Source organism: Diadema antillarum, unplaced genomic scaffold (assembly GCF_040938485.1).
Source record: "Diadema antillarum isolate AM-2024a unplaced genomic scaffold, OU_Dant_1.0 seq00001948_RagTag, whole genome shotgun sequence".
Lineage (NCBI taxonomy): Eukaryota > Metazoa > Echinodermata > Echinoidea > Diadematoida > Diadematidae > Diadema > Diadema antillarum.
This window is the reverse complement of record NW_027272608.1, coordinates 128,663-154,477: the sequence shown is the minus strand read 5'-3', so window position 1 is coordinate 154,477 and position 25,815 is coordinate 128,663. Positions and strand designations below refer to the sequence as shown.

At 36.6% G+C, this 25,815-nt stretch overlaps 1 protein-coding gene across 1 annotated transcript in view; it reads left to right on the top strand.

The window, feature by feature from the left end:
• Window positions 1-19,052: 19,052 nt before the first annotated feature.
• The window catches only part of LOC139713336 (solute carrier family 35 member E2A-like), a 38,307-nt gene continuing 31,544 nt past the window's right edge, over window positions 19,053-25,815 (top strand). Inside the window, exons 1-2 of the mRNA XM_071625080.1 lie at window positions 19,053-19,171; window positions 24,324-25,186. Of these exons, the coding sequence (XP_071481181.1) occupies window positions 24,556-25,186 (631 nt within the window). The 5' untranslated portion in view covers window positions 19,053-19,171; window positions 24,324-24,555. The remainder of the gene's footprint in view (window positions 19,172-24,323; window positions 25,187-25,815) is intronic.

The window sequence follows — 25,815 nt, the reverse complement described above, 5'->3', positions numbered from 1 at the left end:
TAGGACTTTAAAAGATTGGATGGACATTTGCCCTTTCAGCACAGAAAAAGAAAAAAGACTTACATCGTTCTTCACTGAAGACTGAGTAATATGTGTGTAGAAGGCCAAACTATATAATACATTTTGGTCGACTGTACCTGTAATAAGAGGAAATTTATAGAACAGCACAAATTATTTTGTGAAAGAAAACAATATTTATAGATATCATACTGAGTTTAAATATCTAGAAAATATAATTGGTGATGCACATAATGAGTGTGGCAAATATTACAGTATTCTGTCATTCATTGATGTGCTTACATACTTTTGTAAACAGCATTATACACCTATGATCGATCTGGTGCTATGAACAAGCATTTCTTCAGAAGTATAAAATTCTGAAAAACTAGAGTGTCTTTTTCGATGTCTTCTTTCTCCATGCAACCATTTGGTAAAGTCAAGTCATGGGGATATTTAGCTGTAGTCAAAGCCTGTAAATCATTAGATTTGTAGCTGATTCTTAAATTGGCAGTGCAATTTAGAAGATTAATGTTAATGTGTCTGTCTCTGTAGTGTTTTCTTATTGTTTTGATAATGAATTGAAACATAATTGGGGAACTGACCAGATATTCAAAAGAAAATGAGCAGATATGTTAGGATTCCATCAGGATTGAACCCCGTTTTCTGTGCTCATTTTCATTCATATCTTACCACTTTGTTTAGCGAAGTTAGCCACTATATACCATCTAATCTTTCTCCAATATAGGATTTATATGCAGAAAAATTCTGTTGCCAATTTGAAAAAGACAGGATGACAATTTCTACAGCAAGTACTTTTAATAGGACTTGACAAGTTTTGATTTCCTATCAAAATTTGTACATGTATTTGAATAGGTTTCTGCAGGTGATTCATTTTCATTACAAAGCAAGAACCATTTTTTTAAAAGAATCATCCTGCCATTTAGTGCTCAGCTAAACTGTGATGAAATTACCTGTCCATTTTACAAAGCTTGTGCATAATATGGTGTAGTGGATTGACATCCATAAATGTGACAAAGAAAAGACTCGAAAAGAGTCTTGATGAGTACGTCAATATCTTTAGATTAATTTTGCCCCTTTCATTTTACACAGTGATGTGGACTGACAATTTATCACACACACAGAGACTTAATGGCTTCTTAATTGACTAAAGTGTCTTTATTTTAGTATGTTTATGTTGATGTACTGTATATGTATCGAGCACAAAATTACCATATTATATACATTTGGGGATTAGTTTTTGGATGTGAGAGTTTCTGTTGCATTAACATTAGCATGATTAGAATGTCAAAATGTTTCTTATCAGTAGGTTATGGGCAATACAAAAAAGAGGTGAAAGTGTTTTGCAGAGTATTTAAAGATCTGTAGGGGAAAATGTCCATAAACCCAATATGCAACTCACTGAGTGACTGTATAGATGATAATGATGAAATCCTGGAAATGTATTTGTTATTTAGTGATCTGAAACTAACCTGAAATGAAGTGAAGATTTCAAAAGGCAAAATTTTGATTCTGAGAACTGAGAGGTACTTGTTGACCTCAACTTTTATTTGACAATCTACTCTGGCTTGTTGTCACAGGCTGATGTTATAGCATATTTATATACTGTAAGACATGTATATTCCCTCAAACTTTGCGATCCGTCCGCAACATTCCGGAATGTGAGAAGAAGGAAATGGGATCCTTTACGAGTAAGCTGAAGATGAGATGTGCAGTATGGGAAAGTGTGAAGTTAACAATGAAATGAAAATGAAAGTCTTAAAAAAAAAAAAGATAGAGAGAAATGAATTTTCCAGGCTCTTTGTGTATCAGCTTTGACCAGACATGACTGGCGAAGCTATCATTTTGTGATGCCATGGTCCCCAGGAATCAGGGCATATTTAACCCTTTCTGCACCAGGGACTCTGGACAGTGTGTACAATGCTTTGGGTTTTCTTTGCCATTCACCATTCAAAGCACACAGAGGGTTAAAGGTGTGTAGTACAATACTAAACCAGGTGTGTGTGTCCTATATGGATATATAGATAGATAATATTTATATATATAATATAGATGTAAATGTATATAGATATACTTATATATATTGCCAATGTTTGGCATGGTGATTAGGACAAATGCACACATAGGCCCTGTGAGATGACCTCTTCCATGACCTTGCTACTCACAGACACAAGCTGATTTCATCAGAATAGAAATTCCTTTGCAGATTCAAAGAAAGACCAAAGTCCATTGTGATTTTTCATTGCCTGTTTGGCTTCATCATGTACAAATAATTCAAACATGGTTGTTAGATTTAAGACTGTAGTAATATACATGGTTAGAACAATGTGATTCATGTACGTTTACAAGCAGGAAAAGCTGTAGTTTCGAAAGGTTTTAACGTGATCTAGCCCTACGTACAGACTATTTACATTTAAAAAAAAAAATCCATAACCAACAGCAGCAGAGTATGAATTACAGGAATATTAGTAAGATCATTTGGCAGTCTCTCAATCAAATACACATTGAATTTAATGTTGGAGACAGGTTCAACATGAATTCTATACTTTGCAGGTAATATCAAATGATTTATCAATGGATCCAGTGGAGGTTGAAGGAAACTTTGAAATTGATTTTAAGCACTTCAGTAGAGCTACATCATGAAATGATTGTGTATTCTAACTGATTACAACTGAAATTGTGACTAATTCCTCATTAGGAACATTTAGAATAACCAACCTTCAGAATAACAAACCATTTTTAATTTTCGGATAAGTGAATTTTCGGAATAATAAACCTCATTTCATTTTTGGAATGACACATCTTATTTCATTTTTGAAATGATGAACATTTAGAATAAGCAGCCTTCAGAATAACAAACCTTATTTCATTTTCACATTAATGAACCTTTGGAAAAACGAATCCTCAGAATATCAAATTGTAACCTTTCTGTGTGGGAAATGGTGATGCGAAATTGTTTTGTGACGTAACTGGCCACATACATGTATCTTTTGTTCTTGATTCATGCATTCCTAAACATGTTTGTACAAATGTCATGCTGTATTCCAGTACTTGTGTGGTTTTATATTACTGGTAATGAGATACACAGGAGTGTTTTGTGAAAGTGTATGTTCATCATCATGCACAATTGATATTGATTATTTTTCTCATCATTTTTATTTCATAATATACTTGGGTAAGCTGCACAAAGTATTTCACAGAGTTCCTTTTTCTTTGGAGGGACACTGTGTCCAACTGATTGCAGTCTTTTGTGTGTTTTGTTTTAGGAATTATGTTTGTCACGTTAAGAATTATCTGAATGTGTTATTCAAAAGTGGTAGGTGTAATTATTGTTGCATGGAGTTGGATGAACTTTCACATACCAGTAACCAAATTAATGTGTGATGAATTGATGGAGAAAAATGATTATGCGATGCCATAATATGATATGGCACTGAAATGTGGTCATTTCACCATTGCATACTATAGCGCCACCATGATTTTGAATGCATGGGACCGTATGTTAAGTGTGAAGATTTTTTTTATTTATTCATTTATTTATTTATTTATTTATTTATTTGACAGGATAGCTGTTCAGGATACATGGTTGGAAGTAGATCATGATGTGTAATGTACAAGATATTTGGATGAAGAAAAAGAAGCACAAAATCTCTGAACGTATTCAATTAATTTTTGCACAAATCATATGTAATGCCCCATGAAGAACTTCATCGTAAAGGATGATGTACTTATTCTGAGACATTGTTAGGGATACAGTTTCTCAGTTTCTAATACGTCTATTATAAAACTCACCCTTTCATAATGTAACAATTGTGGAGAATACACTAATAGAGTTTATTCATGGGAGTTGAATGTCATGAATTGTTACTTTTATCAAAATGCCAGTGTTAATGTCCTGAAATATGCATAATAGGCACAATGATGATAAATGTGACCATAATAAATTATTAGTATCCTACCAGTCTAGATAATAGTGTTATGATATAAGAAAAGGAGGGCATTAGAATAAAGAAAAATGTGTGTGACATATTTCATTTCAACACCGTTAAATGTTATTAGAATATTCTTGTGATGAATAAAGATTGATGAAAGGTGCCAACATGATAACATTATAGCAATATACATGTAGTTATGAAAGTATACCAAGTCCTCCTGCTCTCTGGTCTGTGGACTGGTCAGAGGTGGACAGATGGACATTCCAACCCCCAGTGACCACATCAATGAGGTTGAAGTTTACCAGAACATGAACTTAAAAATGTCTACCAAGGAAAGAGTAGACCACTTTATGAAAGTACAAACAATGTATTTGTATTCAAATGTAATTTACATGCATGTCTTGTATAGTTACCAAGGTTGTTCCAATTCAGTACCCAGTACACTAGCCCAACATGGCAACAACCTATCCATGCAAATAGGCTTCTAACTTCTGTATTAAAAGCATTGAGTGTGTTAAGGTGTATGGAAAGTCTTGCTTCGTGGACCTTTGATGATGAATGGGTGTGGATTCCAGTATATTTTTAGACTGGCCTATTTTGTGTATACTGTATGTCCATTTGTGTATTAGATAGCAGTGCCTAAGGGCATCAGAATGGACTCATGCGGGGAAAAAAAAAATCTTGAAAATCATGAAACAGGGGACTTAGAATGCTAGTATTTCAAAGTACATGTGGCTATGGAGCTGACTTTTTAAGGCACAATGGGTTTGTTTTGAGTAGTAATATTGTAAAAGTTTCATAATTATGTAGTATTTTGTGTGGGAGAAATCAAATTTTTTTGATATGATGGACCAAATCATGTAGGTGTTATTAAAATGCAAATTTTGCACAGTTCCAAAAAAGAAAAAAACACATCCTTTGGCCATCTTGAAGTTCCATCAGTCTGTGTAAATCTGAAAATACAATGTATGTGTGTCTGAGATGTGAAAATATGAATAGAAAATGAAGAAAATATATCCATATAATCTTTTACATCAACCACCTGGATGTCTTCATGTATGTTTCTTGTGTATAAAGTTGTGTGTGTCTCCTACATATACTGTGCTCTTCCTGGTTTAAAGGACAAGTTCACCTTCATAAACATAAGGATTGAGAGAATGTAGCAATATTAGTAGAACATATCAGTGAAAGTTTGAGGAAAATCAGACAATCCGTTCAAAAGTTATGAATTTTTGAAGTTTTTGTGCAGTAACCGCTGGATGAGAAGACTACTGCAGTGTATGTATAACTTAGATGTCACATGCGTACAACAATATAAGGAAAATATAAAGAGAATTTCACAAAATTCCATCTTTTGAAAAAAGTACACATTCCCCTGACTCGTTACCGACAAATGTTATGGGTAATATTATTCCCCCCGCCTCTAGAAAGAGGCAAGTCAAGTGCTCTTTTATTATGCGAAAAAAGTGAAAATATGTTGAATTTTCTTTTACATTTTCTTTATACTGTTGTACGCATATGACTCACAAGCTGTAGTAGTCTCCTCATCCAGCGGTTCCAACACAAAAATTTTAAAAATTCATAACTTTTGCATCGATTGTCCAATTTTCCTCAAACTTTCACTGATGTGTTCTACTATTATTGTTGCATTCTCTCAATCCTTATGTTTATGAAGGTGAACTTGTCCTTTAATAAACACTTCCCTCATGAGATGTACCCTTATACAGTGCCCTCCTGTTCTATAGAACATGGTAAGAACAAAATTCCAGCTTCAGTGAAGTGAAAATTCATCGGTCCCAAAATGGTCATCTATATCTCTTTTTTTACTCTACCATTTGGTTATAACCAATTTTTAATATGACGAAAGAAAACCGCAGGCCCTGAAGACTTCATTATGACGGGAGTGCATACACTGTAATTGTCTTTTTTCTCATGGATTGTAGCCAAAAGAGTTGTTTTTTCCCTCTTTTTTTTTATTGGAATTTGTTTCTTAACAGAAATAATACAAAAGTGTGACATGTATATGTATGTATGTATGTATGTATGTATATATATATATATATACATATATATATATATATATGAAGAGTTTGTTCGCAAAAACTGATAAGTCCATATTTGCCAAATGGAGATATTTGCGATTAAAAGTCAGGAAAAATAAAGAGAATAATAACATTTTTGCTTCTTTTGACCATAACTTCAAAAATGTACCTTTATATGTAGTGACCAATATATCATTTAAAAGGTATTATTTTGTACTTTATGACAGAGACCGTACTTCAAAATCTTCAAAAATAGAATATCGGTTTTTGCGAACAAACTTCATATATAATACCATTCATGATTATATGTGTATGTATGTATGTATGTATGTATGTATGTATGTATGTATGTATATGTATGCATAACTTTATGTGTATACATATATATCAATACATTATGTATAATATACACACACAAACACAAATATATGTATAAATGTACTTGGTATTAATATAAATGAAAAAAACAACAACATTAATTTGATTTCCCTAAGAGCCAATATATCTTGGTTGTTTTGCCTATGGACATTTTTCATTTGAAGTTGGATGTATTCTTTATTTTCTATGTTCTTTTCAAGAACAGCAAGTATATTTATTGTTAAAAGAAAAGTTGTCGTTCTAACAAGAAAAAGAAAAGAGAAAAAATGGGACCTTATTAAAAAAATAATTTGCCCCTGACAATACCGACATAAAATCAGACCATATAATAAATCTTAAACATATCAAACATATCATTATATATACAATAAAGTGTCTCCACGAGGGAGCTCATAACATATCAAACATATCATTATATATACAATAAAGTGTCTCAACGAGGGAGCTCATAATAAATGTCTCCACGAAAAAAAGAAAAAAAGAAAATGCAATTTATATTGGACAGAGCAACACTTTAAAGTACATTCATACAGAAAGAATAAAACGTGTTAAATGCAGTGTTCTGAAGTCAGATCGATCAGATGAATCGATCCCCTTCCCTGACACCTTCTTGCCAGTTATCTACCCAGCTACTTGAAGAGTGTAATCTCCATGATCATAATACAGACCTATAAGGACATACTTCACGCAACCTTCATACATCACTGTACAGTTTTCCTCTCACACGCTAGAAAGTTGGACTATCAGTTTAGAAGTTTCCACTTGTGAAGTTGCCGTTAAAGGGATGGGTACAGTTTCAGTTAAGATGGGGCTTCAGGTTTCCATTGTCTTTTGATGATATTTTTGAGAAAATGAGAAACCTGCTATGAAATAAGAATGAGCATATAATTCTAAAATAAATTCAAAGTTTGTTTAATGAAAATTGGTTTTGAAATGGATGAGATATCCAAAACAAAGGTATCCTAATAAAAGGTGGGACCCAGCTTTTATTAGGGACCCAGCTTTTATTAGGATCGCTTTGTGTTTTTTGATATCTCAGCCATTTCAAAACGGACTTTCATCATACAAAGTTTGAATTCCTCTTAGAATTGTATGCTCGTTAGCATTTTCATAAAGCATTTCATGCTCGCCCCAGATGTCGTTATCTCAATTTGATCATGGACCCTACCACAAAATTGGGTCTATGATTTGATAAAAGTAAGGTCCATGATTTGATAAAAGGGCACACAGCGGTCTCTCCGGAAACATCGGTGCATGCATTTGGCTCAGGTGGTCACATACCAAGGAGCTTCTTCCTTGCACATACGTAACTGTATATATGTACACTGTAATCAAGATCTAATAACTGATGCATCCCAAACCAAACTCCCGTCCTTCGCTCACACCTGTGTGCCTCCAGCGGGCGCTATTTATTCAATCCTTCTTACCACACATCAACTTCATTCTTCGTCACAATGCATTTTTGCAGGAAACCCCTTCCTTGCCTTTCTTCATTTATTCTCATACTTGCAAATTTGAAAACATTTACAGAAAATTATCCTTCGATTTGTTTTCACAGAAATCAGACCTCCGCTGACAAATAAACTGCTGAATATGTACCACTAAAATATCGAAGAGACTCAAGACTTCAAGATGTTCAAAGATATCATACCCGTGCACTACATACAAAGAAAAATGAATGTCTTCATAATTTTTAACAGAGCTAGACAAATGTCAGCAGCGTAATGAAATAATGAAGAGGAGGAATAAGCCAGTTCGTAGTTCTACTTTGCGCATGAGCAGAAAAAGGTAATTGGTACCACCGAAACGCATGATGGTTTTCAAATTCGCGGAGATAAGCATTTATAATGATTATTAATGCAATCCTTGTACATGATATTTGCCATTACATCCACCTGACTGTAAACCTGGTACTTTTAGTATACGAATATACACATGTTTTAATGCATTCAATAGAAAACAAAGAAATGGATGCTTCCCCCGAGGGTTGTTTGACGGACCATTCTGGTCACCTGGTCTCGCTATGCAAGATCATTTTTTGTTTAACACGAATTCCATAAATTGTTACACCGGGCAAACTTACTGGCATGCATTATGTTGCTTTGAATATGAGTGAAGTGCCAACCAACTAAGAAAATAGAAAAGGTCATTTGTACCAACGTGCACACGAGCTAATTACGAACTGGCTTATTGCAGGAAAACAGGAAAGAGGACAGGCGCCACCAACAGGTAATTTTGGTCGGAGATGAACACAACCGAGGCGCGGCGCCGCTTGAATCTGTCATCAAGCCATTGTCGACTCATGATTCTGCACTTCACGATTCGTAGCATGACATCAACACGTATAATATAAAATTATCACGATTCTTCTGATATGATAGGTCCGAGCCGTTGACTTTCTAATATAACCTGTCTTGTAATCCCTGCATGTTCAAACCTATGAGGACGAAAATGACTTGCGAAGGATGCGAATGTCGAGGAATATTAATGGCAAAGTCCAACATATTCGTAGGCCTACTGTATTTTAGGCTGCAAATAATAATATAATGAAAATCGCTTGGAACCAGTTCGAGTGTTGTGAACGGCGTCACTGTAAGTTTTAATTCGGCCGGAGTTATAGAAAATGAATAAGAACTATTCGCAAACAAAATGTTTCCAGCATCTTCGGTCTTGATTTGCTCGTGATTTGTTCTCGAAAATGAATAAAAAGTTTTGTCATAACATTCATGCGCACGATCTGCTCACGATCTACTCAGGACCGACGTGCGCGATGTTTGCAAAAAACTAAGAAACCCGAAACAGCTCTTTAGATCTCGACAGTTTGGAGAACGTCTCGCATAAGTAGGCGGATTATGTGTCGCGAAAACAGCGAATTTTGTCCAATCATTTCTCGACCTGTCTGCAAACTCTTCGCATGATATGCTTCATGAGACATTCTCACGAACCCCTTGTACATTGTTTGAGGGCAAATCCGTACCACGTGACGTCTGACCTATATAATAATAATGGGCATGACCGAGATGTCTGAATAGTTTGTGGGAAAAAGCTTCTCCGAATGCTTCTATGTTGGACTTTGCAATTTTGCAACATTCGCATCCTTCGCAAATCAATCGCGTGCTCTGTGAAAACCAGCGCTTGATGTTGATACAGTCTCACCTGTGATATAGCATGTGAATAACATTCTGATAACAGTCTCTAGCGGCCCGCCCAGCTCACAGAACAAACACACAAACAGAAAATTTATCATTTAACATACTTATTCCTTGTTCTTTCACATGAAAAAAAAATGGTTCTCCTACAAGACAGCTATAGCAGTGCATCTGGGGAGAAGGGAGAAAGCATAAATTGACTTTTGACACTTGTTTGACCCATTAAAAGACTATCACCCCCATACCACACACCCGAAAAAAAGGACTTTCGTCTGCAGCCCCTGTGCTCCTTTGGCAACCATAATTCCTCAAACATAGGATGGATTTGATTAAAGCAGAAAGACCGGTGAAACCTCTAGTGAAAGTTTGAGGAAAATCGGACCAATTCATTAAAAAGATAAAGGACTTTTTAAAACAGATTTATTTCTCAAGTTAATTTACTTTCAACAACTTAATATTTGTACATTGTTTATATTGTTTGTTTTGTTTGTTTGTTTTTTGGTTGCATTAAAAAAGAAAAAGAAAAAGAAAAAAAACTTAAGTGTTTTATTTTTCGTATAACGTATAATTCCATGTGCCTATACCTCTCGAGACTTGGTGTCTATCAAAACAAAAACAAAAACAAAAACAAAACAAAACAAAAAACAAAGGTAATGAATCATGTCATATTAGAATGAAGAAAGAATCGGCTTACTAGGATTTTGAAAGAGATTATTTTGCAAGAACATCCAAAGATCACTTTAATGGGCTTCCCCATGGTGACATATAACGGCAACGGAGAATAATGTTTGACCTAGTATTATTTCAGACAGATGTCAAGGAACGCGTTCCTGAAAAACAAAACAAAACAAATGAATGAAAAAACACACATGCACACAAACACACACGCATGCACAGACATATAGGCCCGTACATAAATAAACACACGATACCACGGACGAACTGGAATACAATCGTAATCTGTGATTGTGTTATTGATGAAAAAGGAAATATTTTCTCCTCCTATACTTTGCCACCCTTCCCCCTCTATATAATATAGATCTTCTATAATCGTCATCATCATCGCGACGAGCCATTATGCATGACGCAGAAAAAATAATTAAGAGGCCACTCAAAGGCAGACAAAACCCAGAAAAAATATAAGTACTGATCATCCCCTTTGAAAAATGATCCTCCGACGCCGGTGCTCCCCTGGCCATGATAATACTGTACATAGGACATGTTAACAAATATCGGTATGAGGGTGGGAAGTGGCTTACCTACTGAGAGATCAGCCCCTTCCCAACCTGGCTCATAACTTACTCAATAGAAAGTTAACGATGACCCCCCCCCCCGTCTTCGCCTCAAATTGTTCAATTTTAGGAATAACGATTTAACCTTACTTCATTTTCGGATTAACGAGACTTATTTCATGTTCGGATTAACGAACCTTATTTTCATTTTTGATTTAACGAACCTTCTAACCGGAGGGCCAAACCCCAAAAAGTCGCTTACTTAACGAGTGAGTTGCACTCTCTCTACAAATTAAGTAGACCATGCTAATTTTCAAGTTTTTATTGTAACAAACAACATTTTACTGGTCTACCTCAAAAAATTTGTTGCGAAAGCCTCCAAATCCAAGATGGCGTCCAAGATGGCCGTCATATTTACTGAATTTGTTATTTGAAAGATAGAATTTGATTGAAAAATCAGATTTCAACAAATTTGATGTCATGTGAAAGAGAATAAAATTTTCTACAAGTTGATACCATTTTTGTGGGTTATTGTGATGATTGGATTGAGATTTTAAGGAAAAAACACTCATTTTTTGATATTTTTCTGAAAAAAGGAAAATCATGAAAATGCTTGATTCAGCATAAATCAAAGAAAGACTGAAGGATTATCTTGAAACGTTTCAAAAATTTTGTTTGACATATAATTAATATTTGAAGAAAATTAGGGGTCAGTGCCGTTTTTGGTTCAGGAGTTATAATGTCTCAAACTTGAAAACTCACTATGTAAAAATGGCCACTTTAGTTGTGACAAGACCTTGTTGGTCGTAAAAAAAGCCTGCGCGCGCCAAGACTACTACACGCACCACTGCCACTGGCACTTGTAGCAGTGCCAGTAGTGCGTGTAGTAGTCTTGGCAAACGCAGACTTTTTCTTTGACAAACAAGGGTTTGTGCCTGCAAACTAACTTTTCATACCAAGTGGTAGCTCAGATGACGCTGATTGCTAGTATTTCAAAGTAGATTGTTCTGAAGCAGATGAGATGAAGCAAAACATATCTTTCAAATAGAGGTAGAAGCTTGAAACAACCTTGCTATAGAAAGTTTAAAACAAAACTTGGATCAATCACTCAAAAAATTCAAGATTGCAGGCCATCAAAGCTGACATAGTGTATTGCGCCAAAGTAAATGTATCATTTCGATTTTGATACAATTTTGTCTGTTTTACTGTCTATTAATTTGGTTTTTATATATTCTGAACATTTTAATGCCATTTCAAACCATCTTAGGTTTTTATGGAGACATTTTTCAGAATGCACCATGAATATTTCTCTAAAACGTTTAAAGATAAAATTAAAAATGTTTATGAAAACCATGCAGAAATTAACATCTTTCCCATATAATCAATATTTGGAGAAAATTAGAGGTCAGTATTGTATTTGGTTCAGGAGTTATAATGTCTCAAACTTGAAATCCCATTTTACATAATACGTTATTTACACGCATCTGTTCCCAAAGACGTCACAGAGGGTCAAATCCAAGATCGTGCTTACCTTTCGAGTTCCACTCTCTCTATAAACAAGACCATACATAATATTAAGCATACTAAGCAATACACCTCAGTAGATTTGTTGCAAAGTACAGATGCGGTCCAACAGGGCTGCCATTTTATTGAAATTAACATTTCAAACATAAAATTTGATAGAGACATTGGATTGCAACAAATTTGATGTCATATAAAGGAGAGTAAAACTTTCTAAAAGTTGATACCACTTTAGCTGTGTATTGTCATATATGGGGGGGGGGGTTGTTTGCTTCTCTTTTTTTTGGGGGGGATCCATATTTGTATATTGTTTTGAAAAAAAGAAGAAATATAAAAATGCATGATTTAGTATTTATCAAAGAAGAACTGACGAATTATTTTGAAACCTGCGATTGAGATTGAGATTTACTGAGATTGAGACATAATTCATATTTCTGGAATTACAGGCAATATCATACACTGTTGACAAGTTAACATCTAAAACTTGAAAAAATTATATTTATGCATTATGAATTTTGCTTACAATGTGTTTACATGGTCACATGTAATACTGTAATGGTCCAGTGACTTGCAAGTACCTGCAAACTAACTTTTCATGCCAAGTGGTAGGTGACGTTGGTCGCTATTACTGTAGCATTTCATCATATTAGATTGTTCTGAGGCAGATAAGATTGAACAGAAAGTATTTTCCAAAAAGAGATAGGAGCTTAAAATTTGGCACAAATTTTGCCAATGTGTAATATTTAGCGATAAAAATAGTATCCACACAAAATTCAAGATGGCGGTAATTAATCGAGGTTGTCGTTCAAGGCATTATTTATCATAAGTGCACGTAAAACAAAAACCCAGCTTTACTTAATTCCTCAAACTAGTTCTAAACTGTGAGTTAGGGATTAATGTACAAACTTAAATCAGTATAATTAATGCTAAATATTGTTAGATATACTAAATAGATCTGATAAGAATGTTTTTTTATGTCAACAGTTATCATGGTTATGGTTTCTTTAAAAGAAATGGTGATATCTCCATATGTTTTAGGCTGTATTATAATATTTTTACATGGTAGAATGTTTTGTAATACAACTAACCTGCACATATAAATCGAATGTGATATCTCTCCCAATGGTAAACAATACCTTTAGTGTGTTGCGTCAAAGTTGTCTCAACTTATAACTTATAATTTGATATGTTTTTTCAATCTTCTTATATTGCTGTCTATTACATGTTTGTATACATCCGAACGATATTGTACTAGTGTAAACCATAATGAGGGTCTTTTTTTTTTTGGGGGGGGGGGGGGGTGGAGCTCATTCCAGTGTTTGGGTAAGGCCCAATCTTTGATAAAAAAAGAAATGCTTCTGTATCAAAGATATGCTTTTTTACTTGTATGTTACTCTGCTGTTGTAGAAACGTAAATGATGATGGTATATGTGTAATAATGTCTGATCCGTAGATGTCCTTGAAAGCCCTTCTGATCCGGTCCCCCCCCCCCCCCCCAAAAAAAAAAAAAATCCAACATATGGCGGCAATTTCTCAATTTTGCTCTTAAATGTGTTGTGCGAAATTACTTTTCAGTATTGTTCGAATAAAATTGTCCAAATTGATTATTCGTGATGTATATTCACATTTACAAATAATCATGCTGAAACTGTATTTTCCGTTATCAGATTTTTCTTACATTGTTTTTAGGCTGATTTCATGTGGGTTATAGTGTCACAATAATTATGCCATTGGTAGATGCTTTCCTATATTAGATATCAGGATCACACCAGAGTGAAAATGTTCATTTTCATTCATTTTAGAGTGACCTCGGGGATCACTCGAAGAGTGACGAGTGATCCCTAAGGCAGGGCTCGACACTAATGGTGGTCCGGTGGCCCGGAGCCACAAAAAACGCACGTCGGGCCACCAAAATGTCAGAAATGAAGAATTTGGTGGCCTGATCGGGCCACCAAAAAAGGTCGGATATTTGCCTTTGGGCCACCAAAATAAAAGTTATTGTGGAGCTCTGCGTAAGGTCACTCTAAAATGAGTGAAAAAGAACATTTTCACTCAAAAGTCACTCCAATTTCACTCTAAATTCACCGTTTTCTGTTATTCACTCCTCACATCAAAAGTAAAAACTTCCACTCAATTTGTTTTTTCTTTTTCGGAGAGTAGAATATCACTGGTTTAAATAATGTGTCCATAAAAACTTAAGACGGTTTAAGATAGCTCAACAGACAAATTTGTATCAAAAACGAAATAATACATTTAATTTGGCGCAATACACTATGTCAACTTTGATGGCTGTCATCTTGATTTTTTTTTTGGAGCGGTTGATCTAATTTCTGTCTTAAACTATCTATAACAAGATTGGTGCCAAGTTTCAAGCTACTACCTCTATTTGATTTTGGTTTTTTTTTTTTTTTTTTTGGAAAATATTACTTTGAAATAATAGCAATCAGTATCACCTAAGCTACCACTTGGTATGAAAAGTTAGTTTGCAGGCACAAACCCTTGTTTGTCAAAGAAAAAGTCTGCATTTGTCAAGACTACTACTCGCACCACTGGCACTGCTACAAGCGCCAGTGTCAGTGGTGCGTGTAGTAGTCTTGGCGCGCGCAGACTTTTTTTACGACCAACAAGGTCTTGGTCACAACTAAAGTAGCCATTTTTACGTAGTGAGTTTTCAAGTTTGAGACATTATAACTCTTGAACCGAAAATGGTACTGACCCCTAATTTTCTCCAAATATTAATTATATGTCAAACAAAATTTTTGAAACGTTTCAAGATAATCCTTCAGTCTTTCAGTGATTTATGCTGAATCAAGCATTTTCATGATTTTCCTTTTTTCAGAAAAATATCAAAAAAATGAGTGTTTTTTCCTTAAAATCTCAATCCAATCATCACAATAACCCACAAAAATGGTATCAACTTGTAGAAAATTTTATTCTCTTTCATATGACATCACATTTGTTGAAATATGATGTTTCTATCGAATTCTATCATTTAAATAACAAATTCAGTAAATATGGCGGCCATCTTGGACGCCATCTTGGATTTGGAGGCTTTCGCAACAAATTTTTTGAGGTAGACCAGTGGAATGTTGTTTGTTACAATAAAAACTTGAAAATAAGCATGGTCTACTTAGTTTGTAGAGAGAGTGCAACTCGACCTCTGTTTTTAGCTTTTGGCCCCCCGTTTATTCGGAATAAACGAACCTTCGGAATAACAACTCTTATTTTATTTTCGTACTAACGAACCTTCAAAATATCTAACCCTATTTCATTTTCGGGTTGAAGGAGTTCATATGAGAAAGGTGTTGATAAGTATAGAGAAGAATTTTTGGTTTGTTTTGAATGCTGAATTTTTATAGCTAAAATAATGATAATATCATAATGATTATGAAATCCATTTGAATTACCCAATTAAGTTAGATATAATTATGCAAGATGCATCATGAATACTATAATCATCTTTCATCTTCCGCTACCATAGAAGTTACAAGAAGATTCGTTTGTCAGATGTTCTCGATCTGTAGAGTGTTATGCATAGGCCTATACTATTATATTATTGTCATTTGTTTATGAAATTAATATCTCTTGACCGCTGGTCGAGTTCCAACACATTCGTATAAGTGTGGACAATGAAATATTCAATTCAATTCAAGTCAATTCAATTGAAATGTTCCGATTAACGAACCATTTTTCATTGTCGGATTAACGAATAGGGATGTCAACCTTGTAAATTGCATTCTGATGGCTGAAAAGCATTTTTTGGGGGTGAAAAACAGTATTTTTACATTTCCTGCAAAAGAAATGTGTAGTCAAAATTTGGGAAAACAGTATTTTCCATGAAGCCTACAGTATTTGGGGCAGAAAAAAAAGGTACTAAATATCGCAGAAAAATAAAATTTGGCATCTCTTAAAGGGATTGTATAGTATTGGTGGAGATGAGAATTGGGCTGTATAATAGTAACTTTTTGTAAGATACCTGCAAGAAACTGCACTTGTGAAATAGTATAGGCCCCTACTGCTAGCGTACCATTTTAAGAGGAAGTTTATTAGATGAAAATTGGTTTTGGAATTGCTGAGACATCCAAAAACAAAGGAAAACAAAGCGATCCTAATTAAAGGTTGGTCCCGCTTTTTATTAGGAATGCAATTTTTGGATACCTCAGCCATTAAAAACCGATTTTCATCAAATAAACGTCGAATCCCCTTTGGAATTACATGCTGTTTCATATTTCATGAGAGGTTTCTCATTATCTCACCAAAAATATTAGAAACCTGAAGTTAGGTCTCAACAAAAGCTATACGCTCCCTGTAACGAACCTCTTTAGGTACTGCAGGGAATGTGTGTTTCAACGTTAACGAACCTTATTTCATTTCCGGATGAACGAACCTTCGGAGAACATCACCTTCGATTCCTTGACTAGTGTAGGCCTATTTTTCCAAGGTAGAATCGCGTCCCAGACTGAAACAAAATAAATAGTGAAAGTCCTGTTTCATTTCCCCATAACTTGGAATGTGTAACCCAAAACAGACGACCAAACTCACAGGAGTTTATCCAATCCAGGCCCGTAACTAGGATTTTTATGGGGGGGGGGGGGGGGGGGGGTTCAAATTGGAAATAGTGGACCTTTCTGAGGGAGTTAGGATATAAGCAACCAAGCGGGATAGGGTCTCACTCTGGGAGGGGTATACTTTCAAACATAAAAACAATCAATAAGTCTTCACCTTTAGTAGTTCGGTTTGACACATGTATCAGCCATGAAGAAAAGTCTCTGATCATGCATCTTTGTGCCTATATACTGAATTGTCCTTATACCTATATATGCGTATACCGAGGGAAAACGGCGCCCGGGGCAAGGGCAAAAATTGCGCCCCTAATTTCTAAAAAAGCGTTCAACCCCAACCCCATCCCGGTAGGGACTTAAAAAAAAGTCCACATGATATGCTTTTTGAAGCACTTAAAAGGGGTCTTTTGAGGGTGATTTAAATGTAATAAATTTTGATAAATATTGGCAAGCGAGCGCAGCGAGCGAGCCGAAAACTTTTATATTTCAGCTTACAAAACATGGAATTCTTGTTATTTTGGGGTTATCATAAATTCTTACAATTCTAATCAAGATATAGTGACGGCCTTAAACGATTTATACCAACAAACCGAGGACTTGAAAAAAATACTCTAATCATACAATATTGCTGGCACACTGTTAAATGGTGGCTTGCCCTGTATATAAAATAACAGATCATGCGACAATTGAATCCAAAAGCTTGCAAAAACTTAAAAATCAGTGTTAGCATTTTCTGAACATGTTCGTATATAGGGGCCTTTTGCATCTTTTGAAGGTGATTTAAATGTAATAAATATTGATAAATTTTGGCGAGCGAGCGTAGCGAGCGAGCCGAAAATTTTTGTATTATTTAGCTTACAAAACATGGAATTCTTCTCATTTTTTGGTTATTAAATCTTACAATTGTAATCGAGATATAGTGACGGCCTTAAAAGATTTATACCAACAACAGACCGAGGACTTGAAAAAAATCCTCTAAATTAGTACGAGCCAGTGAGCCAAAATTTGCATATTTCTGAGTAGGAAACGTTGCACTTATCTCATAGTTCGTTGTACTTGTAAATCATACAATGCTGGCACACTATTACATGGTGGCTGCTGTATGTAAAATAACAGATCATGCGACTGAATCCAAAAGCTTGCTAAAACTTACAAATCAGGGTGAGCATTTTCTGAACATGTTCGTGTATAGGGGTCTTTAATGAGGGTGATTTCAATGTTATAAATTTCGATAAATTTTGGCGAGCGAGCGCAGCGAGCGAGCCTAAAATTTTTGTATTTCAGCTTACAAAACATGGAATTCTTGTCATTTTTTGATTATTAGATTTTACAATTGTAATCGAGATATAGTGACGGCCTTATAGATAACGATTTATACCAACAAACCGAGGACTTGAAAAAAAATACTCTAAATTAGTACGAGCGAGTGAGCCGAAATTTGTATATTTCTGTGTAGGAAACATTGCACTTATCTCATAGTTCGTTGTACTTGTAAATCATACAATGCTGGAACACTGTTATTATCATGGTGGCTTGCCCTGTATATAAAATAACAGATCATGCAACAATTGAATCCAAAAGCTTGCTAAAACTTACAAATCAGTGTGAGCATTTTCTGAACATGTTCATATATATCGTATCATTCTTCTGTCGTATTTGGAGCTTTGGGAAGAAATTTTCACTTTTTTTTTGTGTTCAAGCGGACCCTGCTTGCTAGGGGGGGGGGGGGGGGGTTCGTTCGAACCCCCTGAAACCCCCCCCCCCCCCCCCCATATTGATTTTTTTTTTTTTCGGTTGTCCCAAAATGACATGTCATTGCTCTAAAATCTACAGCCTTTGGTCAGCATTCACACTTGCACCAGTTCTGACGATTCAGAAAACAGTTTCCCTTGTTAGCCTTATTACAGTCTCACACAATTTGTAGAAGATGTGTCAAAGTTTTTCTTTTTGACATTCTATCTGGTTAATTTTTTTTTTCAAGACTGGCTGGCTTTGTCTAACCTTCGTTTTTTTTCTGTATTCGGTTGTAGAGCATTGATGGTTAAAAAGATGTGTCTTGTTTTTGCAAAAATGTGACATGATGTTGCATGGCTCGTTAACGTAAGTAGTCCAGGCGCATGAATGGAGAATAGGCACCTCATAAGTGTGTTATGTGTTTTGTGCATAGCATACCATACCACATGAAACTACGGAGTCGAGTCTACACATCTGTTCCGCAAGCGCTACGCTGGTGATGCCCCAGATACCCCGCTGAATGACAGAAACAGCTTGACGATTCCTCAATATTTTACTGGGCAGTCTACTGCAACAAGGCTACTTTTTGCTCTGATTTGCGTAAGTCTTGAAGAAAACATAGACGTGCTTGTTAGGGCCGTGGTAGACTTTAGATGTAACTGAATTTTAAACTTGGTAGTTCAATTAGTTGGTTTGAGCCGTAACATTCGTGAGTTCTTTAGTTTTTTAGATAGCCCCGCATGTAGTGAAACTCGCACCGTACTTAGCAGCACACTGCCGACGTGTCCACAGGGCCCAGGGGAGCTGAGCTGGCCATGGTCTACTCTAAGTCCGTACGAAAACCCGTGCATGCTGACATAACATGATAAGAATCAGGTTTGCACAGCACAGCATGCATGAGTGTTTACAATGTACATGAGTATTACCATGGCTATTTTTTGTTGTTGAACGTTTTGCATGAATGATGAATTGCAGTGCCATTGACAGTTGAAACTGAAAGTGTGGCATGCATGTCCTTGTTTGTGCCCCGGCGTAATTGTGGTGTTGTTAATTCAATTTGTGTGTTTACTGAGTCTGAGGCATTCAGGATTGAATGGAGAGGCTAAGTGTGAAGGTTTATACATTGATTGCTTTACAGTGGTAGACAAATCAAAATCTACTCTACTAGATCTACTAGACATCAACATTGTGACAGGGAAGTGACAAATTTGATATTTAATGTCATTCATTCAGCAATTGTACATTGTAGTGTGGAAATGAATGCTCACACACTGTTTCTCCATCATAACTCTACCATGGGCCTATGGCATCAGTACTCCATTAGCTCTGTGTCCCTAGTATTTATATCATGTATACATGTACTGGAGACCTAGAACAGGAACATTCAAAATGTATTTACAGCTGTGTGTACACTACTGTAATGGGATATGTCACTATCACTCAGCTGGTCCAGAGAAGGAACTTGACATATATTGATCAATTTCAAAACAGAATAAAGAAAGGCCATAAAATCAGCAATTTAAGGTGGTGTCTGACTGCATACAACACACCTCCAGTCTAAGCACCTCTTGTGAAGCCTTTTGGAGGATATCTACCATGTACCAAGTACCAAGATTACAGGCCAGCAGAAGTAGACAAGAGAGACTGTAAAAGTGGATATTTTTTCGTGCGACTAATTTTTCGCGCTTGGCAGGGTAAGAAGAGTTTCGCATGTTTTTAATTCCGCAGAATCAAGACGTCAACTACTGGAACGTATGGCAAGCCAAAATAATTGTATGCTTTTATTTTCGCACTAGTTTCTGGTTGCACGAAATGCGCAAAAATTTCAACACCGCGAAAATTTCCACTTTTCCAATTTTCACATTATCTTATCACATTACAGGGAGAATTAATTTGACATGAAGATGTATAAGCTCTGCTGTGTCTGTCATGAGCTAGATCTGATCTCTTGACTCTAGATCTAGTGGATTTTGTGTTTCTCTTACCTTGGCAAAATGCAGGAACTGGATGTTTGTTTTGTCATGGTTGAGTAAATCAGTCTCATCAGGTCTTGGGTCTGTTGCTTTGGCATATAATATGCATGTGACTGTGATGATTCCAGGACCAGTGGCGTAACTACGGGGGGGGGGGGGGCACATGCCCCCCCCCCAAATACACTGGTAAAAAAAACCAAAACAAAACAAAACAAAAAAACCAAACACAAAAAAACTTACAAAAATGGTGATTCAAGGGTTCTTAAACTGCTTTTGAAATCGACATGAAAGGGTAATCAAGAAATTACATGTTTTTCTAAGATTTTTTTAACCATATTAATGATTAAAGAGATATATAGTGTGAAACATTGTTCAAAAAGCCCGGCGCTGACAAAAGATTGTGATTCAACGTGATTCTTTGTTGGCATTCTGAATATAAGCAAGATGTGCATAGTGTACCCGGAACATCCGAACAGCAGAGAGAGTCGCTGCAATGTTGCGCAATGTGATGTAATGTACCTTACACTTCGTTAATCAAAGCTGTCATTGATTTTGCAGTGTTGCTTTACATTTAGTCTATATTAAAATGCCTTGCATTGCCAATAATAAGACTTGACCTGGGCTATTTCCTAACTTTTCCATGTATATAAAAGACACACACACCCGCACACACACACACGCACAAACACAAACAATATTAGGGGATGCTCTAAAGTGCAGATTTTGGACATCCTTCCCCCGCTTGGTCACTTCGACGCCCCCTCGCTGGTCATACCTCTCCTATCATGGGGGGTGCACCAGGCGCCCTCCCTTAATTTCCAAAGCGAAAAAATATAGCTACAAACAGCAGTTTTTGGACTGTAAAATGTCTAAATTTTCAAGCTCGCTCGCTCGCATTTAATTGTTGTGCAATTCTGCTGATGTTGCTGCCAGAAATTGCCAGCAGTTGCGCCCGATGCGCCCCCCCTTAATTTCCAAAGCGAAAAAATATAGCTACAAACGGCAGTTTTTGGACTGTAAAATGTAAAAAATTTCAAGCTTGCTCGCATTTAATTGCAGTGCAATTCTCCTGATGTTGCTGCCAGTAATTGCCAGCAGTTGCGCCCGGTGCGCCCCCCTTAATTTCCAAAGCGAAAAAACATAGCTACAAACGGCAGTTTTTGGACTGTAAAATGTCAAAATTTTCAAGCTCACTCGCTCTGCTCGCTCGCATTTAAGTGTTATGCAATTCTGCTGATGTTGCTGCCAGTAATTGCCAGCAGTTGCACCCGGTGCGCCCCCCTTATTTTCCAAAGTGAAAAAACATAGCTACAAACGGCAGTTTTTGGACTGTAAAATGTCAAAATTTTCAAGCTCACTCGCTCCACTTGCTCGCATTTAAGTGTTATGCAATTCTGCTGATGTTGCTGCCAGTAATTGTCAGCAGTTACGCCCAGTGGGCCCCCCCAATTTCCAAAGCGAAAATATATAGCTACAAACGGCAGTTTTTGGACTGTAAAATGTCAAAATTTTCAAGCTCGCTCGCTCCGCTTGCTCGCATTTGAGTGTTTTGCAATTCTCCTGATGTTGCTGCCAGTAATTTGTCATTTTGTTTGTTCATATATTGTTTGTTATTGTTGTAGCTCATTAGCTTGTTTGTATTTGTCTTTTGAGTTTAGTACATGTAAATCTTGTCATTGCTTCTCTCTATCTTATTCTTGCCATGTTCTCTACTGTCTTTCTTTTTGTCTCCGTTTATGTTCTGTGATATAAATACAATTTTTAAAATGCAAACTTGTAAGATGCAGTCCATCAAGGGTTTGATCTTTGACAGGCCAATGGCCTTTTGTCATTCCCACACATCTGCTGCAGATCTTACTGTTTTTACTGCGTTTATACTTCATTGTAACTGTCCTTGTACTGCTTATGCTTTGTTTTGTGGGATATTTCTGTGTTCTGTTCTGTACATTTTTTACATATAAAAGTATGTCTATCATTGTGTTTTTTTTTGTTGAAAGATGTGAAATAAATTGAATTGAATTGAATTGAATTGAATTTCACACCGTCATTCCATAATCAATGTAAGGAAAACTGTTAACATGTAACAAACATTGCGCCGACAAGAAAGATAGGAGTTTTTGCACCTGGAACTTATATTTTTTGGGAAGATATTTATTGGGTAAAAATGATAACACATGTATTCAAGACACATGAAAAGAGCATGTTTCTTCAGGCACTGGCTCGCTTTCGCTCGCTCGCACACACAAATAAGTGAAGTGAATGATGATTCTGGATATATGGAATGACTTTAGAGGGTATTGTCATCAGGTATTCGCAATAAATTATCAGCAATGCCAGCAGTTATAGCCTGCAATAAGAGATTGGAGCTACACGTCCTGGGTTATCAGAAAGATAACTTTCTCTTTCATTGTGTATTCTAGAGCGCTCGCTCGCGCATACAATCTAATTTGGTAGTGAAGAACATGATCATTATTAATAATTTATAATTAATGCAATATTGGGATTATGTAGGTACATTTTAACAATAACCATCATCATCACCATCATCATATAGGGCCTATCAATCAATCAATCAATCAATCAATCAATCAAACAATCAATCAATCAATCAATCAATCAATCAATGGATCAGTCATTTATTTAATGAGTGCAGAAACTATGTTTATATAATTCTACTGCATTCATATTTCACATTCCTCGAGTAAAACAATATTTCCATTCTATTTTCCAGAATTATTCAGTGTTACAATATCATCAAAAATCTACCAAAAGTATGCATGAAATTGCATGATGACCAACATAAATATAAAAAATCTCCCTTCTGTGGGAGGGGGGACACCCCCTCCCACCCCCCCTCGCTCGCTCCGCTCGCTCATGGTCAGTCGCTACGCTCCCTCCCTTTTACGGAATTCCTTGATCTGCCCCTGACTACTGTAAAAGCGGATATTTTCGCGCGACTAATTTTTCGCGCTTGGCCGGGTAAGAAGAGTTTTGCGTGTTTTTAATTCCGCGGAATCAAGGCATAAACTACTGGGATATATGGCACGCAAAAATATTCGCGTGCTTTTATTTTCGCGCTAGCCTCTGGTTGCGCGAAATGCGCGAAAATTTCAACACCGCGAAAATTTCAACATTTACAGTATACATGTACGTATAGTAAAAGGAAGAGTCCTTTTCGTGGCAATGTTGCTCAATGACTGCGCTGTGGAATGTATCCCATGTATTGTAGTCCCCATTAAGTTTGCAGACTGACAGTGCACGCACAGACGTGCACACATACAAGCATACACACCCTCAAAATTACTTTTCCACGAGGTGCCCCCCCCCCCCCCCCCATGTCTTGACCCACGGTACACCACTGTCCAGGGCTAATCAGAAATGAACAGAAAATGTACAGTTGTACATTTTTATGTTGTATTAATTTATCAGGGAAAGAGAGATGTACTCTTTCCATCTTTACAGACATCTGTGTTACCTAACATTGCATGTCTATACAGTGTATCAATGTACAGAATTAGAGTAGATTATTCATGGACTTGGCTATTGGTTTTTTTTTTTTTTTTTGAATGAATCTTAATATATCTATCATTAACAGATTGCATTTTACTACTCTCAATATTTTTGAATAGTGTTAGAAATATAGAATGAAGTTATGTTTTAATTACCATATCTAGTTCCTTTCCAGATATTACTTGCCTTTGCTGTAGCCCATGTTAAAAATTGATAAGGATTAACACATCTTGCACTCTTCTCTTTGTACTTTTATTTCCACTGAACAGGTTTTGTGTTAACATGGCAAGTGTCTTTGACTCATAGAGCCAGCCTGTGAGTGGCGAGTTGAACTCAGGATCTACAGGGGAACTTGCAGACATGAAAGCTGACATTTTGCTTTGGTCTGTTCACGTTGGATTTGAAGACTACAAAATGTACTCCTGATGTGAAAGGTCAGATTGCTTTTACTGGTGGCGTGCTTTGAGTTCAGGAGTTGAAGCATTCTTCCGGTCATCCAAAATGAGTTACCAGCATGTCAGCAACCATGGAGCCGATGTCCAGCCGAGTCCAACCAGCCCTATGGGGTCACCAAGCTTCAAGTCGGTCAACAAGTTCTTCGAGACGGACGCCAGGCACCGCATCCACGAAGACGTGCAGCCGCGGAACCGAACAGTCTCCGTGACAGAGTATGGTGGCGGTGATTTCTCATCTTCGGCTGCCGGTCAAGCAGATCTTAGCTCGGTGCCCCTCAGCGGCAGCCTGCCAAATTCCACAGGGCTGTTCAAACAGGGTCTGTCAAACTCCTATGCAGTGGGCATGCAGGCTGAAGCCTCTTCCAAGACCAGCAACTCCTTTGCCAACAATGCACACGCAAACCACAAACCGTCTTCATCTGCCCCGCACTCGGTTGCGGAGAGCAAACCGCCCGTGTCGAGACAGTCCTCGTTTCACGGCCGAGACGTGGAGAAGCAGACCAAGGTTGTCCCGATCAAGGGGCCGAAGGTGCAGAGAACTAAAAGAGACTCGCAGGACAACTTGTTGACGGCGCGAGCAATGACATACCTCATGCTGTGGTACTTCTTCAGTTTCTGCACCCTCTTCCTGAACAAGTACATCTTGAGTACGCTTGGAGGCAATCCTGGTATGCTTGGTGAGTATTTTAGGGCCACTTGTGTGATGAGATTTAGTTAAAACAGTAACTGGTTGGGTTGTCTCTTGTTTGTTTGTTTGTTTGTTTGTTTTTGTTGTTGTAGCATTGTGTTCACAGCCTCTCTGAAAAAAAAAAATGCCTTGCTAGCTAATCAAGGGCACTTTATCCTGTGATTAAAGAAAATAAACCAAACCAAAACAAACAAACAAACAAACAAACTTCCAGTAATAGACTGTTTCTGTTATTTATTTCAGTTCATGGATATTTCTTTTCCTACGTCACAATTCTATTCACCTGCTCCCTTCCATTAAGTTCTATGAGCAGGAATTCACTTAGTCGTTGCGAGGTAGTACAAACCACCGGCAAGCTTTGTGGTTGTTAAGGGCAATTTTTGTTTTTAAAAAAAGTGAATAAAATAAAAATGCATGTACAGAACCAATCTATTGCAAGAACCTATAACCAACAACCTGACAGCTCAGTGTGTGTATGGTAGGTGGCATGTTATGCACTTGTCAATGTAATGACTCACCCCACTACCCCCGGACATGGGTGCGTCATTTCCTCGTTTGGTCCGTCAAATTTGTGACCCAGGTGTTCGTCATTTTACCAGCTTTGTCCGTCAAATTTTT